General features: G+C 45.5%; 1 protein-coding gene across 3 annotated transcripts in view; it reads right to left on the bottom strand.

The window, feature by feature from the left end:
- Nucleotides 1-732: 732 nt before the first annotated feature.
- ERC1 (ELKS/RAB6-interacting/CAST family member 1) overlaps nt 733-15,310 on the bottom strand; it is a 486,201-nt gene continuing 471,623 nt past the window's right edge. For all 3 annotated transcript variants that reach the window (XM_069491669.1, XM_069491670.1, XM_069491671.1), the window contains one exon: nt 733-2,562. In XM_069491669.1, coding sequence (XP_069347770.1) covers nt 2,425-2,562 — 138 coding nt within the window. In that variant the 3' untranslated portion in view covers nt 733-2,424. The remainder of the gene's footprint in view (nt 2,563-15,310) is intronic.

Here is a 15,310-nt window from a genome sequence, read left to right as displayed (position 1 = left end):
CAGATCAGAGCCCAAGAAGGATCAAGGAGCTTCCCTGCTGCTCACAGAGCCCAGAGACGTCTGTCCCAGGAATTTTCCTTCTCAGAAGAACTTGTCACAAAGGGCTTCCATAAGTTTTCTGGAGTGGAGGTAACGGGGAGGGTGAAACGAGAGAAGGAAGGAGGCGCAGTGATGGTCACACGCTGTGTGGGCGAGGGCGCAGGTGCTGTGCCTGAGAACCAGGGCCGGATGCGGGGTGGGGAGACCAGCCTGATGTCATCCCCGCCAGACCAGCAGCAGGACAGCCAGCCCGGGCCGGGCTACTCCTTCAGGCATGGCCCCCCTGCTCTCTGCTCTGCTGAGCCCTGGGAAGCTGTCGTCACACCTCAGTTCTTTATATTACGGTGGGCACAGTGAGATCCTAATACCCAGGCCCGCAGTATTTGGGACTTTCTATCCGATTTATGGGCAGTGCAATAAATACACAGCCTTGAGCTCATTAACCACAAGTGACCACTGCTTACCACTCACCCCTGCCCGCTCCGGCCAGCCTGGCTATGAGGAAGCATCTCAGTGGGAGGTTTATGAGCACAGGCCATCTGGACCTTTGGTAAGGAGCACCCACAGCCGCTCACGGGGGGAGGGGCTGCTTTACAGCAGGGGACAGGGGGCAGGAGAGCTGACCACACAGATTAACGGGACCATCCAGGCCTGGTGGCAGGAAGGCCCTGCACCGATGGCTGTGCTGGGCAGCCTGAAATTCTCTGAGTAACTGGGGAAGGAGAGAGGGGAGACTGCGAGACAGAACATAGAGTCCAGCAACTCCCCTCAGAAGATGTGAGTGTCTGGTGGGCTACTGCTGGCAGAGGTGGTCGAAGGGCTAGATGTGGGTTAGGTGGTCTAGTTCTTGGCACCTGATTATTTGCGATGGCCACTGTCTATGCTTGGGAAGAATGCCCTTCAAAGTGCCAACACCTTCCACTGGATTTGCAACTTTGGGGTCAACATTCTGATTTGAACCGGGCAGCTGCTGAGTCCCCGAGGCACGTGCAGATGGGCAGAGAGTGGCTACCCACAGCCCCTCAGGGTAACAACAGCAAAGAGCAAAAATCCTCAATTGCCAAATGGTACCCTGCAGGCGACGAGGCGACTGGGCCCCTCAACCCTATCAATTCCCTTATCATGAGCGATGAGAAATGCTGACTTATGAAAGACTTTTCTAGAAACGATACCTTCTTTTAAGATGAGGGAGGGGAGTGATGTGCTTTTCACTGCTCTGACTCAACCAGGCACACCTCGTGGAACCCACGGCACCGCTCCCTCACTGAAGAGAGACTTTCAAGAACGGATGCCTAACACGGTGGCTTGTGCACAGTAGGCATTTCACAAATATCCTCTGGATCAAAGAACGGAGAAACGAATGCGTGGGATAAGAAACCTTCACTTGCGCCAGAAGAAGGTTCCAGGCATGCACGAGGCTGGTTCTGAGAGGGCGAGTCAAGAGCAAAGCTGAAAGGGCGCGACATGGATCTTCAACCTCAGCCCCCGCTGGCTGCAGGAGCTCGGGCCTGGGTGCTGGCAGGGCAGGCGGCATCCCGGAGACATTTGGGGGAAACCAGCCTGAACCTGAGGAACCTTCTAGAGGGGCAAAGCTGCAGGCAGGGATGACAGGGCCTCGTGCGTCAAACCTCTCTTCTCTTTCCATTGACATTTTATTTAACAGCTAATTATGGTGAGGTCAAAGGTCTTACACAGAGACTGCGGTCACTGCTCCCACCGTCCTCCTGACAGCTGGCCGAGGGCAGAGTGGAGCCGGGCGGAGGCCCGGACTCGGGGGAGGGGACTGGGGAGGCCTCTGCCCGGCTCCATACAAACGTCACATGTGGGAAGGAAGCAGACAGACGGCGAGAGGAGTTGGTTTCTCTTTGTCCCTGTTCACTCTTTCCCCACTCTCCCTTTTTCTAATACTCTTTCTGAGATTTTTTTTTTTCCCTTTAGGAGAAAGCACCTATTGTGATATTGGAACACTCAGTTCTCCGTCCAGCGTGAGGCATTCTCTCAACCTGCTCAACTCCGAGGAGATTCCAGGCTTTGTTCTCACGACAAAGGACAGGAGGAGAGAGGGCTCTCTGCCCAAACCCCTGTAGGGCAGAGCCACCAGCTTCCGGTCCCCACTGTCAATGACTGGATGGCAGTTCTTCAGAGAGACTCGGCTGTTGACCCACCCTGGACATGTGGAAAATTAGCGTAGAGACCACATCCAAAGCAGAAAGGCGGAGGAAGATGACAGATTAGAAACGGTGCTGGAATCACACTTCCTCAAGTGAGCAATACGGGACGTGGTGCGTAGTGGTTGGTGCCAAGAAGGCTCTGGGTGCCTGTTCCTCGAAGTTCTCCCTTCCTGGCTCCTTGGCTGCCCACCTCGGGCTTCTCCGTGCAGCAGGGTCAGGAGGACTCTTCCAGCGCGTTGACCACCTGCTCCAGGATGTCGGGGCAGTGGTCTGCTATCTGCTGGAGAATGGCGTTGGCAAACTCCTGCAGTTCTGCATTGTCCCGCTCACCTTTTTCGAGCTCATTCTGAAGCTGAAAGGGAAAGGAGAGATGGATTTCAGGTAAAACAAAGCAATTCTATTTGTACTGAGTTAAGAATTATTGTTCATCCGTAAAGAAATGACACAGAGAAGTACTATGTGAAATCTCCTTGCATCAAAATTAACCACAAGAAAAATGTGCAAGTAAGTATCAAATGTTTCTTCATGAAAATGAGGCCCAAAGAAGTTAGTGACTAGTCCAAGGCCCAAAGCCAATCATTTGCAGAGTGGAGACCTCGGCCCCAGCCCCTCACTCTAGTGGAAAGTTCCGTCCGTCGGACGCCAGGCTCACAGGCACGCTGGGAGAGGGCGTGGTGATCTCAGGTAGACTCTGAACCTGCAGAGGGCGCTGGCGCTGGGAACCCACGGTTTAAAGGGCTTCTCCCACGCACCACTTTCATTCAGTACATTAGACTACCCTTATGTTAGGCCTGCTAAGTTAGCTAAAGAGATTACTTTGAGAAACATAAAACAGTCCCTTTTTTAGGAGTAAGTATATTTCTAATTTCACGTTGTTTCTAACACCCTCTTTAACATTCCTTCAGGCATTTTAACCAACATTTATTGAGAGCTACTATGTGTGAGGTGCTGAAAGATGAATGGGTTTGGTCCTTGTCCTGAAGGCGCATTTAGGTTACCTGAGGCAACATATGGAAACAGATTAAAGACACCCAGCATAGCTACGGGGGAGACATAAGAATGACTGTTTCATCCCGGAAGAGTCGGAGAAGTTACTGGAGGTGATCTGGGCCTTGAGAGCTGAACAGGAGTCTGTCTGAGACACACACACAGAACAGGTTTTGAGCAGAAGAGACCAGCGCAGGTGCATGGAGCCGGGACAGGCTTGGCACCGACCTCAGGAAGAGGGGAGTGCTCAGGACAGCTGTAGCAGGGAGGGGACTGGGTGGAGAATGACAAGAAACGGAGTTGAAAAGTCGCAATAGGACCAGACTGTGTATTTAAAGCCTGGGACCTCAGATTTAATCTGGTTCAAAAACCACAACCTAAAATGAAACAACAACAGAAAAGAAAGTCCAGGAGTTTTTAAACAGTACGGTGGCTCAATCACCTTCGCTTTCTTAGAAGATACGGAAAACAGGTTAGACTGTGTGGAACGAAGAACACCTCAAGGGCGGGTACTGTTCCCAGCCCAGGTGGGAGTCAGGGAGGGCTCAGACCAAGGAAGGGCCGAGGGAGGGTGGGGACGACACGTGTCTGAGACTTCTCAAAAGCAAGAGTGACAAGAGGTGGAGTTAAGTGAGGGATAATTTTTGACAATTCTAGCTGGAGAAATTGGACAAACAAGACTGAAAATACAGGAACCAGAGCAGGTTTTAAGGAATAAAGGAGGAAAATTAAAAATTGAGTGCAGTGTATATAGTTAAGAACATAGGCTGTGGAGTTAGGCAGCTTGGGTTTCAATGTCAGCTCTGCCAATTATTAGTTGATGTGACCTTGACCTCCTGGGCCTTGGTTTCCTCATCTGTAAAATGGGGCAATAACAACACTTATAGAGTTGTTTTAGGGATTTAAAGAGATAGTCATATAGAGTACGGTGCCATGCCTGACACATGGAAAAACCTTGATAAATGTTAGATGTTATAATTTTTGTTACTCATGTTACTAAATGGATAAGATCAGCCAGAAAGAGCATATAGATTGAAAAGCAAAGAGAATCAAGTTTTGATTCCACTGCTGTTAGCGTCTAGATGCTCTGAGCCAAGAATCGGCATGGTGTTTCTTCAAATACGTCAAAGAGTTAGAAATAGGCCTAGCAATCTCCCTTCTGCTAAATGTTGACTAAAAGATCAGGACAGTCAAGGGCTAGATTTAGGCCATGCTGAGTCCTGGTGCATCTCAAGGTCTGGCTGTCACGCGAATAAGAATGTCCTCAGTGGGGGAAGCCGGGAGGCCGGGTGCGTTGTAATCTGCTGCACAGAAAACCCCGGATGTTGCTAAGTCAAAAGGCTCCAAACCCTCAAGTCTCTGCAGTGGAACCGCAGTCAACCACGCAAAGACGGAAGGCTGTGGGCTGAGTTGCTTCAACGTCCCATCTCAGTCTTCCCCAGGAATATTCTAGATAACTGGGGTTATACTCTGAGCCAGGTCTCCGCACTTCACTCTCTACAAGTCACATATTATTTCCCACAAAATATTTTTTATTCTCATTTGTCTTCTGTTATATTAAGGAGATAATCATGAGGTTACTAATGGATACACATGTTAGTTTAATAACATTTTGTCAGGATTTGTCCCTGATTTAAAAAGTGCTATAAAAATAATGTAAAAAATTGGAAAAGAAAGAAAAGCACCAAGAAAAAAAAATCGCCTATAATATTGCCATCATCTAGAGTATAAGCACTGCTATATATTTTGTCACATATTCTTTGGGACTTTATTTTAATATATACACATACATTCTAGAAACAAAATGGCCATGATATTATATAGATTATTTGTAAACCGATTTTTTTTTCCACCTAAAAGTCTACTGTAAATACATTTCCAAATCAAATCCCAAAGACTGTTTTAGAATTTGATAATTGATTCCCAAATTTGTAGTGAAGTATAAATATATAAGGAGAGCCAGAAAAATACCTTAAAAGAAGAAGAATCATGTGAGACTTGCTCTACCAGATAGTAAAACATACCCTAAAAGTACACCAATTAGAAGAGGATTGTATTGATAACACTAATCAGTGGGATTTAGAATATCCTCAGGAAGCATTGAACTGTATTAGGTCAACTGGGCCCATCTATGGTTGGATTCCTGCTCATAACATAACATGAACATAATTTTTTTTTTTTTTTTTTGAGACAGAGTCTCACTTTGTTGCCCAGGCTAGAGTGAGTGCCGTGGCGTCAGCTTAGCTCACAGCAACCTCGCAACCTCAGACTCCTGGGCTTAAGCAATCCTACTGCCTCAGCCTCCCGAGTAGCTGGGACTACAGGCATGCGCCACTATGCCCGGCTAATTTTTTCTATATATGTTTTTAGTTGTCCATATAATTTCTTTCTATTTTTAGTAGAGACGGGGTCTCGCTCTTGCTCAGGCTGGTCTCGAACTCCTGACCTTGAGCGATCCACCCGCCTCGGCCTCCCAGAGTGCTAGGATTACAGGCGTGAGCCACCGTGCCCGGCCATGAACATAAATTTTAAACTGGTTAAAGATTTAAATTAAAAAACTATACTTTGAAAGTATTAGAAGTAAGTTTCAGAGCATAGTTTTATAATCTTGGGCTAGGGAACAGGTAAGTGCTTTTTATTTTTGGCAGAGGGAGAGGATAAATGCTTTTAAATTCAGAAGTCATTTAAAAAAAGGCAAATCTACACAGAAATTTAAAACATCTGTGTGGAGACAGTGAACTAGAAATTAAATTAAGGCTGGGCATGGTGGCTCACACTTGTAATCCTAGCACTCTGGGAGGCCAAGGGGGGAGGATCGCTTGAGGTCAGGAGTTTGAGGTTGCTGTGAGCTGTGATGAACACCACTGCACTCTAGTTGGGGCGACAGAGTGAGACAAGGAAGGAAGGAAAGAAAGGAAGAAAGAAAAATTAAATTAAAATACAAGTGATGGCTTGGAAAACAAGAGAAGAACAAAAAGACAAATGACAGACATCAGAATAGTACAAAGTGGTGCTCTGAGCCTAAATACCTAATAGAAAAACAGGCAGAAGACATGAACAAAAAACTCACAGAGGAAATACAAATGGCTAATAAGTACATAAAAGATACTCAACCTCATTAATAATTAAGGAAATACAAATTAAACAAGATAGGTTTATTTTTCCCCCATCGCATTGGCAAAACTTTCAAAGACTGTGGACAACCATTGTTGGTACAGGATTAAGGAAGTGGGTACTCTTCAACAGCACTGGTGGGAATATAGGTTGGTGAACAATTTGGTCTCATCAACCAAATTTAATTGTATATATCCTTTGACGATGTTTACTAAGGCAATTTGTAAGAGCAAAAATTTATTAACGACCTCAGTGTCCAACAAGAGGTCAAGAGAGAGCTATATATTCAGACCTAAAAAGATTTTAAAATACACACACACACACACACACACACATAAGTATGATGTATGGAGGGAGAAACAAAACTATTAAGAGTGGTTAATTTGAGTGGACAGAAGGGGTTTCACTTTTACTCCATATGCTTCCGTACTGTTTGATTTAACACCACAAGCAACATCGGTTTTGCAGTAAAAAATATAAATACAAATATGTAATGCAAATATCCTTCAAAGCTGCGTGCATTTTGAAAGGCATAATTCTGATATTCTAAAACCTTGAGAAGGGCCAAATAGAAGTATATAGAATATCCACTCAATCCTAGCACTCTGGGAGGCCGAGGTGGGTGGATTGCTCAAGGTCAGGAGTTCGAGACCAGCCTGAGCGAGACCCCGTCTCTACTAAAAAAATAGAAAGACATTATATGGACAACTAAAAATCTATATAGAAAAAATTAGCCGGGCATAGTGGCGCATGCCTGTAGTCCCAGCTACTCGGGAGGCTGAGGCAGTAGGATCGCTTAAGCCGAGGAGTCTGAGGTTGCTGTGAGCTAAGCTGACGCCACGGCACTCACTCTAGCCTTGGCAAAAAAGTGAGACGCTGTCTCAACAAAAAAAAAAAAAAAAAAAAAAAAAAAGAATATCCACTCAAAAAGTATTAACTGACTGGCCAGTAAGAAGGAATGCGGCTCCGGTGCATGTACCACACCTAACGTGAAACAAAGACGCCAGTCCCAGAAGACCACATGCCGTGTGGTTCTGTTCTTACGAAATCTCAGACTGGGCAAATGCAGAGTCGGAAAGTAGTTAGCAGCGGGCCGGGGCTGCGTGGGCTGGGGTGACTGGCAGTGACTGCTGATGGGCAGGAGTTTCTTTTGGGGCGATAAAAATGTTGGAAAATTGATCATGGTGATGGCTGCACAACTCTGAGAACACACTGAATCCACTGAATTGTACACGTTAGATGAGTAAATTCTATGGTATGAGAACCACGTCTCTGTACAACTGTAGAAAGATCTGCCGAGCACTCCGTGCGAAACAGCGCGTGAGACGCCCGCACAGAAGGGGACGCAGACGCCGACGCCGTCTGTCTGGGCAGAAAGGAGAGGGACGGGGATTTCTGGGAGAACGTGGCGGCTGACAGCAGAGGACAGGAAAAGGGTCATTTCACACGGAAAAGCAGTAAAAGCTGAGGAACGGGGCGGGAGTGCACTGGCCGTTCACCGCGGCTCAGGAACACGGGAGCCGCCGGATCGGGGCCAGACCGGGCCTGCGAGAGCGACAGGCGGCCGCGCCGGCTTGGGCGCGACCCTCAGGGGACCCCACTGCATTACACCGTCTCAGCCACACCGAGGGCACCGTGCTCCGTTTCAGACACCTCATTACCGGAAAAACGGAGACAAACTGGAGTAAGTTCAAAGGGCAACGGCAGGCATGACCGACGCTGGAAGGATGGTGTTCTGGGGCAGGACCAGGAGCACTGAGCACGTGGACCTGCGCTAAGTACGAGCCGAGGGCCCGGGACGAGGCTGTGCCTGGGAGCGTCAGGCGGCGTAGACCACAGGGGAGAGTGACTCAGCGCCGGCGGAGGACAGAGCGTAGCTGGAAGCCGTGAAGTAAGATTAGGGGGCAGAGGAGGACTAAAAGGCACGCTCTCCCTAGGTCCAGTGGCTGGTTTGTCGGGGAAAAGGTGTCTAAGAATAGAGGGGTCAGAAAATCAAAATGTTTAGAGATCAGCGGGAGCTGCTCTGCATCTGGTAGGTCTCCTGTCCTCCAGGCATGATGCACGCTCGCGTTGTATCTGAAAGCAGCATTAAATGTGGGCAGGGCTGAGCAGGGAGAGATTTCATTGGCACTTGATCCATTATATGCCAAAATTTCTTGAAAAAAAATCTCAAAGATCAACCTCTCGTGTGAAACTGCAATTACTTTTTTTTTTTTTTTTTTGAGACAGAGTCTCACTCTGTTGCCCAGGCTAGAGTGAGTGCCGTGGCGTCAGCCTAGCTCACAGCAACCTCAAACTCCTGAGCTCAAGCGATCCTCCTGTCTCAGCCTCCCGAGTAGCTGGGACTACAGGCATGCACCACCATGCCCGGCTAATTTTTTCTATATATATTTTTAACTGTCCATATAACTTCTTTCTATTTTTAGTAGAGATGGGGTCTCACTCTTGCTCAGGCTGGTCTCGAACTCCTGAGCTCAAATGATCCGCCCACCTCGGCCTCCCAGAGTGCTAGGATTACAAGCGTGAGCCACTGCGCCCGGCCTGCAATTACTTTTAAAACAAGGATTTCTATTTTGCTGACTTTGATTGCAAAGCTCTATTCATTCTGAAGTCAAAAGATTACAAGAATTTGTTGTTAAAACTTTTCGATCACTTAGGGGCAATGTGAAGTGACCAAACTAAACACTTAGACATACGTGTTATACAGCAAGGGTGTGAAAACAGATCTCGAAATGGATTAGTACCTCGTTGTTTTAAAATAAAGTAGTCCCCTCTTATCTGCAGTTTTGCTTTCCATGGTTTCAGTTACCCACAGTCAACCATAGTCCGAAAATGTTAAATAGAAAATTCCAGAAATAAACAATTCATAAATATTAAATTGCATGCCATTCTGAGTATTATTATAATTGTTCTATTTTATTCTTAGTTACTGTTAATTTCTTACCGTGCCCGATTTATAAATTAAACTTTACCATAGGTTATGTATGTATAGGGAAAAACTTAGTATATATGGAGTTCGGTACCAGCTGTGGTTCTGGGCATTCACCCCCACAATAAGGGGGGCTGCTGTGTGTCTTCAGCACATGCAGCACACGTAAGAAAGGAAGTTTTTGTGCAGCTCTGCAATGCTGTGGGTTCTGTGGGTAAGTTGGGAAAGGTGTATTCCAGCTTCTGAAACTCAGCAGATTTCGCTCCAGGTGTTCTTGCTCCCTCCTAGCCCTGCCCAACACCCGCCCCACCCCCCTCACCCCCTCCTTCCTCTCACCTTCTCTTCAGGAAAGGCCCCTTTAGGCTTAAAACCAGAAACGAATTTCCCAAAGAGTATAAACAGGTAATATTTGGGATTTAATGAAAATGCTTATCACATCCTAGTTACAATGAATTAATTCCTTCTCTCTCTCTCTCTTTCCTTTCCTTAAGGCTACAAATCCAAACTTAGTGGATGTAAGATGGAGTAATCCAAGAAGATTTTCCATTTCCTATTCTCCTTTCTAATATTAGCAGGCTAATTCCACCACTGCAAGTACAACAGTGAAAAATACTGTTGCCTTGTTTACTTTGTTAGAAACACCATAATTGTAGGCAGTGTAAAAGTTTACACGATCGCCTCTCTAGATATAAAGATGCAATTTTCTGTGTATGTATTGAAAGCTTTGCATCTAAAGACAAACAACCAAACACCTAAAACACTTCCACAGTAAAACAATTTTCACTAAACTGGGAAACAACTTTGTTCCCATAAATCCTGCCAGCCCTTTCTAGAGCTTAAGCGTGAATCGCACATCTCAGCTCCTAGTTTCCTCCATATAGAAAACATCTATCACAAAACGTTCCTCGAGCCTCTTGTGCACCTCAAGATTTTGTGAAAAGGTCCCTTTCCACCATAGCTTAATGTAACTGAGATACTCTGGAGGAAGGGACTGTTGGCAGGACAAACGTGCAGGCACGTACCCCCAGGAGAGGTAATGTATTACAGTCACATGCTCTGCTAAAGGAAGAGGCACTTGGACACGTGGATCCGGACGGCCACGAGTCTTGCTGCTTCAGACGCCCTGCACGTGGGGTCTGCTGCTCTCGCTGGCAAAGGGCACCGCGTCACAGCGGTTCAGCTCTGTTTAACGTGAGGGCAACCAGGGAGTCTGAGGAAACTCACTGAGGTGACGCCATCCGGGAAACATCCTGTCTCCAAAGGACCCCACGATGCTCCCAGCTCCTTTCTCTCCTCCAGGCTAGCACTGCCCCCTGCCCACACGCTGCAGCCACCTCTCCACGTCCCTGTCCCTTCAGCAAACTCGGTTTCCAACCACTCCGCTCCCCTGGCCTTTCACAAAGGCTTCTGAGGACACTCGAACACTGCCCCTCCTGAAAAGGCTTTTTGAATCTGCATCTCTCTCAAGCTAGTAGCAATTTTTCTCTTCCTTTCACCAAACTTCTCAAAAGAAATAGTCTACATTTGCTACCTATTTCTCGTTTTCCTCCTCAGTACCTAAGAACTTAGTTTTTGCTATCTTACTGAAATCGCTCTCTCAAAAGATCACTAAGGAAAGACCTCTACATTGAAAAGTATAAAATATTAGAGAAATTAATGATAACTTAAATGGCGGGATATAACATGAATCAAGGATCGGAAGACTCAATATTGTAAATGTGTTAATTCTGCCCACGCTAATCTACAGAGTCGATGCAATCCAAAGCCAAGACGTGGCAGCTGTACGTGGAAACTGACAAGCTGACCCCAAAGTGTAAATGGCAATGGAAAGAGCCAAGGGGAGCCAAACTGATCTTGAAGAACGAAGTTATAAGACTGTTGCTATCTGGAAGAAGACTATCACTGTAAAGCGATGGTCATTAACACACATGCTACTGGTATGAGAGCAGACATGCAGACCAATGAACCAGAAAAGGGAATCCAGAAAAAACTACACATGTGGCCGCTTGATTTATGACAAAGAGGGCACAACTGTGCAGCGCGGAAAGGATGGTCTCTCTGATAAATGGTGGGGCCATATGCAAAAAGCGTTGATCTCTACCTCACACCATACACAAAAATGAATTCCTAAGGAATAACAGACAGAAATGTGAATGGTAAAACAAAGTATTTAAAAGGAAACAGACAATCTTTAGGAAATGCAAAGATTTCTTAAACAGAACACAAAAAGTACTAACCACAAGGGGAAAAAATTGATAAATTGGACCTATATTAAAATTAAGGATGTCTTTCTCTTAAAAGATACCATGAAGAGAGTGAAAGGCAGCTCATGGCTGAGAGAAGATACTTGCAATGCATATATCTGATGAAGGACTCATATCCAGAATGTATGAAAAACTCCTATAAATCAGTAACAACCATAAAAATTAACAATAAAAATGGGCAAGAGACTTAAATAGATACTTAAGAAGAGTATGTTGAAATGGCTAACAAACACATAAAAAGGTATACAACCCCATTAGCCATACCCAGCAGAATGGCTAAAATTTAAAAAGACAGACAACACCAAGTGCTGGCAAGGAAGTGGAACCACTTGACCTCTCCTACATTCCTAGTGGGAATATAAATCGGCATAAGCACTTTGGAAAAATATTTAGCAGTATCTGCTGAACTGGAACATATGTATACCCTATGACCGAACTTTTAGGTGTCTGTAAATTCACCAGAAGACACAGACAAGAGTATCTACGGCAGCACTATTTGAACAACCCAAACGTCCATCAGTAACTGAATGATAAACCGTGGCATGTTCATGCAAGGGAATATCACGCAGCATGAAAATGATGAACTATACGCATAACGAAACAGATGCAGTTCATCAACATGATGTGGAGTGACAGGAGCCACACACCAAGGAGCCCATGTGGGATGACTCTGGGTACGTCAAGTCCACAATCAGGCAGAACTAATCAGAGGGGTTTGCAGTCAGGTGACCCTGGAGGATGGGGAGTGACTGGAAGGAGGATGGAAGGAGCTTCTAAGGTGCTGGCGGTGTCCTGCTTCCCCTTCCAGGTATTTGCTAAACGAGTGTGTAAAGATTCACTGAGCTGTAGTTATGATTTGTGTCCTTTTCTGTATGCAGGGTGAATTTTGAAACTTAAAAAAAAAACACCCCAAAACACCAATCCCCCCAATATTACATAACTGCATTATCTAAGGGTCCTTACTTGTGCCTGGCCCTGACAACACCTCCTTCTAAACTCCCTCCCCCTCCTGAGCTACACCACCCACATTCTGTGGGCTCTTCTCCGCCCGTCCCAACACTGCTTCCCTGTGCTGGGGCCACTCCTCCTCCCGCTCACTCCCACACACGCAGGTCTGCGGAGGCTGCCCACTCTTCCTCCTCTCAGATCCTCAGCCTGGGTAACCTTGTCTACCTTTAGCTATAAAGGGAGGTAACAATAATAGCAGCTAACTTATTGGTTAGTTTCTTTCCAATTTATTTCTTTTGAGGTAGATATTTGTTCTTTGAAAAAAAAACTTTATCACAGAAAATCTCAAACATACATCAAAGACAATAGTACAATAACCTTTCCATGCCCATCATCTAAATGGAACCCTTTTGAAGCCAGGTCACACAGTTATTAACTGTAGCTCCCTCTCTCTGCTGAGTTTCAGACTCGCATTTTTCAAGAGCCTGATAAAAATCTCTTTGTGAATGTCTGATTACACATCAAATCGTACTGTTCATACTATGCAATAAACTGTTCTTTCACCTAATAATTACTAGTTGCAATTTTTCATGTGATTAATTATTCTTCTAAAGCAATTTTAATGGGCTGCATTATAATCCATTTTATTTATATATCATTTATTTAATGAATTCCATTAGAAATTTAGTTTGTTTTCAAGTTTTCATTACTGTAAATATTAACATACTGAATATTCTTGTATATAAATTTTTGCATGTCTATGATTGTTTTCTTAAAATTACTAGGCCAAAGGGTATGACATGTGACCAAACCATTCTAGAACAGTTGTACTAATTTTCAGCCTGTAGGCAACACAGAAGGGTGCCTACTTCCCCATTCTCTCAATATACTGAAGACACAAACAAACCAACCTCAACCTTCCAAAAATGACAGCGCTGTTTTCATTTGCAGTTCTTTGTAGTTCTTTTCATTTGTAGTGAAGCCACAAATCAAAGCAAAACATTTAAAAACATATTGATTGGCCACGTCTTCTGTGAATTTCCTATTAATGCTCTTTTCAGATTACGTTTCTTCTGATTTACTTTCTCGTTTCTGATCTCCTGGTCACAACCCTAATACAAGCTATCACATCCTAGCATCTTTTGCTTATTGCAATAGTCTCACACCACTTCAACCTGGTCTGAGAGTGATCTTTCTAAAACATGCTAGGGTGGATTCCCACCTCCTTTTCCGATGTCTTCAGTGATTTCCTACCTACAGAATAGAGTCTGTACTTTTTGACAAGGCAGCCACTGTTCCAATTTCATCTCCTGGCATATACTTGTCATTCCCTGTCTTTGCTTTTCCTTTGATGTGGTTCCCTCAACCCAGAATGTGGGCATACTCACTTCCCACACCTTTCTTCTCCATCTTTCTCATCCTTCACAGCTGATTCAATCGCCCCTTTTTTCTGTGAAGCCACCCCTGGTCAGAGGTGCACATTGCTACAGTATTCATTTTGTCTCCTGTTTTAAGAGTTGGTCATATGTTTAATTCCCCAAATATCCTGCAAACTCGATGAATTCCTTTTTATATACCAATGCCACCTAATAAATGAAATGCACATAGCAGACTTTCTGAAAGTGACTGGTGAGTGAAATAAAGGAAAGATACTCATCTTGGGGGAAAGCCTTGATCACTTTCCAATGAGCTTGTTAAGATCAAATTTGAAGCATCTTTAAATCCAAACAGCCTGAAGATACAGGCCTTGGGTGGACAGCAGGCACGTAAACCACGCCGTGTAGCACCCACTCTGCTTACAGTTTTCAAAAGATGGAATATGGGGCAAGTATAAGATACAAAGGTGGCCTGTGGCAGAAATTTTCTGGCTTTTGTCAGCTGAATGTTACACTGTATGCTGTTCTTAGTAGCCGTTCCAGCCCTCCTTGAACTCAGAGTAGTACTACGATTTCTAGAGGGACTGCAGCCAAGAATCACAAACGCGACAGCAAGTCAACCAGAATGGAAGTGCGCGCAGCAGAGGGAAGGAGACAATGGCGCAGGCTCCGCCACTGCCCCGGGAGAAACAGACCGAGGAGGCGCACAGAGAAAACCGAGGTATTTCAGTGACGAGGCTCCACAACCTCACACCAAATGAAAGCACTGTTATGAAGGGCTGGCTGCAGGGGAAACCACCTGAGCCCGCTTCCTGCTTTGGGTGTTAGGATAACTGTCAGAAAACAGAGCTGATAGCATAAAGAATAAGGAGGCCAGATGTGGTGGCTCATGCCTGTAATCCTAGTACTTTGGGAGCCCAAGGTAGGAAGACTGCTTGAGGCCAGGAGTTTGAGACCACCCTGGGCAATATTGTGAGACCCCGTCTCTACAAAAAATAGAAAAATTAGCTGGGTGTGGTAGCATGTGCCTGTAGTCCCAGCTGCTAGGAGCCTTGAGGCGGAAGGATCACCTGAGAACAGGAGTTGGAGGCTTCAGTGACCTACAATCGTGCAAGTGCACTCCACCCTGGGCAGCAGAGTGAGACCCTGTCGTAACAACAAAAAAGTATAAGGAATTAACTGGGCTGAATGGAAGAATATTGGTACAGCTGAGTAATGGGCTGGCTGATGCAGGCAAATTGCCCCAGAAAATTGACTGCTCAGCACAAGTCATGATTTTAGAATAGGTACCGTATCTCCTTTCCACAGCCAAGTAAAGACAGTAGGGAGAGCGCCGAGAAATCCATGAAATAAGAAATTCTTAAAACAGAGAACCGCTTAGAGCTCTGTAGACTTGGCTAGACTTCAAGGTAAACAACTCTGTATTCACGTCACAAAGGATGGGGTGAAGGAGAAGATGTACTGGTGGGCACACGGGGGATG

This window comes from Eulemur rufifrons, chromosome 16 (assembly GCF_041146395.1).
Source record: "Eulemur rufifrons isolate Redbay chromosome 16, OSU_ERuf_1, whole genome shotgun sequence".
Lineage (NCBI taxonomy): Eukaryota > Metazoa > Chordata > Mammalia > Primates > Lemuridae > Eulemur > Eulemur rufifrons.
Note: the sequence above shows the minus strand (reverse complement) of the source record. Positions and strands in the feature narration are given on the sequence as shown.